Source organism: Olea europaea, unplaced genomic scaffold (assembly GCF_002742605.1).
Source record: "Olea europaea var. sylvestris unplaced genomic scaffold, O_europaea_v1 scaffold11760, whole genome shotgun sequence".
Taxonomy (NCBI): domain Eukaryota; kingdom Viridiplantae; phylum Streptophyta; class Magnoliopsida; order Lamiales; family Oleaceae; genus Olea; species Olea europaea.
The window spans coordinates 1-3,194 of NW_019229168.1; the positions used below are offsets into that span (position 1 = coordinate 1).

Genomic DNA, 3,194 nt, shown 5'->3' on the forward strand with positions numbered 1-3,194 from the left:
TGTTCAATTTACTTTCAATGTATTCAAATTCTCTATTGTAAGCTTTCTACAAAATTATAATCAAATTTTCTTTCGTCCCGATGCGACCGAGAAAAGGCGGAAGGTAGTCTAATGGAGCAGACTACTGCCGCACGGTGTCCCTTTCTGTGCCAAGACGAAAAGCACCCCGTGAAAGTTGGTATCAGAGCTGCGGCTCACGACCCTTGATAAGAAAGCTATGGATCCAATTACATCCCACACCACTGAAGTGGTAGAGCCTCAAAAGAAGGGTACTACTAAACAGCGCGTGGATGCGCTTGATGAGACAACTACTAGGCTGTGCTATGCTTTGGAAGGTCTTGAGGAAAAAGTCGAGATGGCCAAATCCGAGATTCGTGGATTACACATCCAACTGGATGAAAGCCAAAGGGCTTGCGCAGCAATGACTGAAGCTGCTGCAATCATTCCTGATCTGCAGGATGAAATGGAAGCGTTGAGAGCTCAATTGTGGGTACTCCAACGTGCGGTGGGCAATGGGTACGCTCCCGTACCTGAGTATGCTTGTAGACTCAGAATTCCTAAACCGTGTACCTATGGAGAGGCACATGATGCAAAAGAAGTCGAAAATTTATTGTTTGATATGGAACGGTACTTTCTCACAGTTTCGATTGAAGACGAAGCTAGAAAGGTAACCGCAGCTACCATGTATCTGGGTGGAGATGCAAAACTATGGTGGCGAACCAAATATGCTGACATTCAGGCCCACAGGGTTCGAATAAATTCTTGGGATCTCTTCAAGGAAGCGATCAGATTGCAATTTTTCCCGAAAAATGTCGAGTATCAGGCTCGACGGGCACTTCGAGACCTGAAACACACGAGCTCTATCAGGGAGTATGTGAAATCCTTCTCAGGGCATATGCTGAATATTAGAGATATGTCGGAAAAAGATAAGCTCTTCACCTTTATGGAAGGGTTGAAACCGTGGACACGCACGAAACTTCAAAGACGGAAGGTTACTGATTTGAGCACGGCCATGGGAGCCGCTGAATACTTGAGCGACTACCAAACAGAATCTAGAAAAGATCGACCTTCGGGGAATAATCAAGCAATTGGAGGTGGTAACAGATCTTACAGACCCAGCTCGAACCCAAATGGGGGAGAGCCTTACTCTCAAAATAGAGAAGGAGCTTATCAAAGCACATGTAGCTTTTAGGGAAACTATCATAATAGTCGTCAAGGAAATTTTAACGGCAGCAACAGTAACAACTGGAACAAAGGAAAAGCAACGGAGGGTCGAACTGATGCCACTCTCAAATTGAAGTGTTTTTTATGTGAAGGACCTCATCGGGTGTCGGAGTGTCCTCAGAAGTGGATGGTGAATGCATACGACAGTTAGCAAGTGGCGGTTCAAGTTCAAAGCAAGAGGCCTCACAGGCTAATTGTCATAGCGAGACTGACTCTGAAGAGGATGAGGACGTAGTTGGGGCATTTTCACATCGGTGCAACACACTGTCGCATCGGGTTGCTGAAAAGGATGATGTCCCATTGAAAGAGGCAAAGATGGAAGAAGCGAAGGCTCGAATTTGTAGGGCCAAAGGCTTAACGTACATTGATGTAAAAATCAATGGGAAGCCAATCAGGGCTATGGTGGATACTGGTGCTACCCACAAATACCTTGCATGTACCGAAGTAGAGCGGCTCAGACTTGTTCTAGAAAAGGCTAGTGAAAAAGTCAAAGCAATCAACTCCGCTGCTCAACCAATAGCTGGAGTGGCGAAATCGGTGTTGATCAAAGCAGGTCCTTTTGAGGGAAGGACAAATTTATCTGCAGTTCAGATGGATGATTTCAAGCTTATTCTGGGATTGAAATTTCTTCGGGATACTAAGACAACAGTGTTACCATATTCCGATTCGTTAATGATGATAGGTAATAAGCCGTGTGTTATCTCTACACAAGTTGGGAGGATGGGCGAGAAGAGTATCTCAGCCACGCAATTTAGTAAGGGTTTCAAGAGAAATGAACCCTCTTTTTTGTGCACTCTTCGATTAGAGGAGATCGAAGAGGCGAATGGTCCTATTCCATAACCCGTTAAAAGGCTTATTCAGGAATTTGAGGACATCTTGCTGGAAGAATTACCAAAGAAATTATCACCAAGAAAGACGATTGATCATGAGATTGAACTTATTCCAGGCGCCAAACCTCCTGCCAGGGCACCATACCGTATGTCTCAGCCTGAGCTTGAAGAGCTTAGGAAGCAATTGGGAGAAATGTTGGAGAGTGGAATCATTGTGCCTGCGAAATCACCATACGGAGCTCCTATATTGTTTCAGAAATGGCCGATGGTTCTCTTAGAATGTGCTGCGACTATCGAGCCTTGAACAAGATTACTGTAAAGAATAGCTATCATATCCCACTGGTTGCGGATTGCTTCGATCTTTTAAGTCAGGCGAAGTATTACACAAAAATTGATCTTAGGTCCGGATACTAGCAAGTTCGGATCAAGGAGGGAGACGAAGCAAAGACTACGGTGGTAACCAGATATGGAGCCTTTGAATTTAAAGTGATGCCTTTTGGCTTGACAAACGCTCTACCAACATTTTGTACTATGATAAATCAGGTACTTCACGGGTTCTTAGATGATTTTGTCGTGGTGTACTTGGATAACATAGTAATCTACAACGAGACATTGGAGGAACATGTCCAGCATGTGAGGCAAGTTTTTAATCGGCTACGGGAGAATGAACTTTATGCTAAGCCGTCTAAATGCTCATTTGCTTAGACATCTATCAGTTTCTTGGGTCACATCATTGAACAAGGTAAAATCCGCATGGATTCGAAGAAGGTTACGGCCATCAAAGATTGGCAACCACCAAAAATCGTACGTGATGTACGTTCATTTCTTAGGTTATGCAATTACTATCGAAGATTTGTGAAAGGCTACTCAGAAATTGCACTGCCACTTACTGAATTGACAAAGAAGGATAAGGATTGGGATTGGTCATCCCAATGCCAAGCTGCTTTTGAAAGGTTGAAGAAGTCCATGTGGACGAACCCGGTTTTAGCCTTACCGGATATGGCTAAACCATTCGAAGTTCATACAGATGCTTCAGATTTTGCCCTTGGTGGAGTCCTCATGCAAGAAGGACATCCAGTAGCATATGAGAGCCGAAAATTAAACCGGACAGAACGTCGTTACTTGGCACATGAAAAGGAA

General features: G+C 44.1%; 1 protein-coding gene across 1 annotated transcript; it reads left to right on the plus strand.

The window, feature by feature from the left end:
* Positions 1–217: 217 nt before the first annotated feature.
* On the plus strand, positions 218–2,759 carry LOC111373903. The gene is made up of 7 exons (XM_022996499.1): positions 218–816; positions 910–991; positions 1,086–1,261; positions 1,317–1,698; positions 1,907–1,957; positions 2,086–2,335; positions 2,617–2,759. The coding sequence occupies exons 1-7, from the start codon at positions 218–220 to the stop codon at positions 2,757–2,759; spliced, it is 1,683 nt and encodes a 560-aa protein (XP_022852267.1).
* The last annotated feature ends 435 nt before the right edge of the window (positions 2,760–3,194 follow it).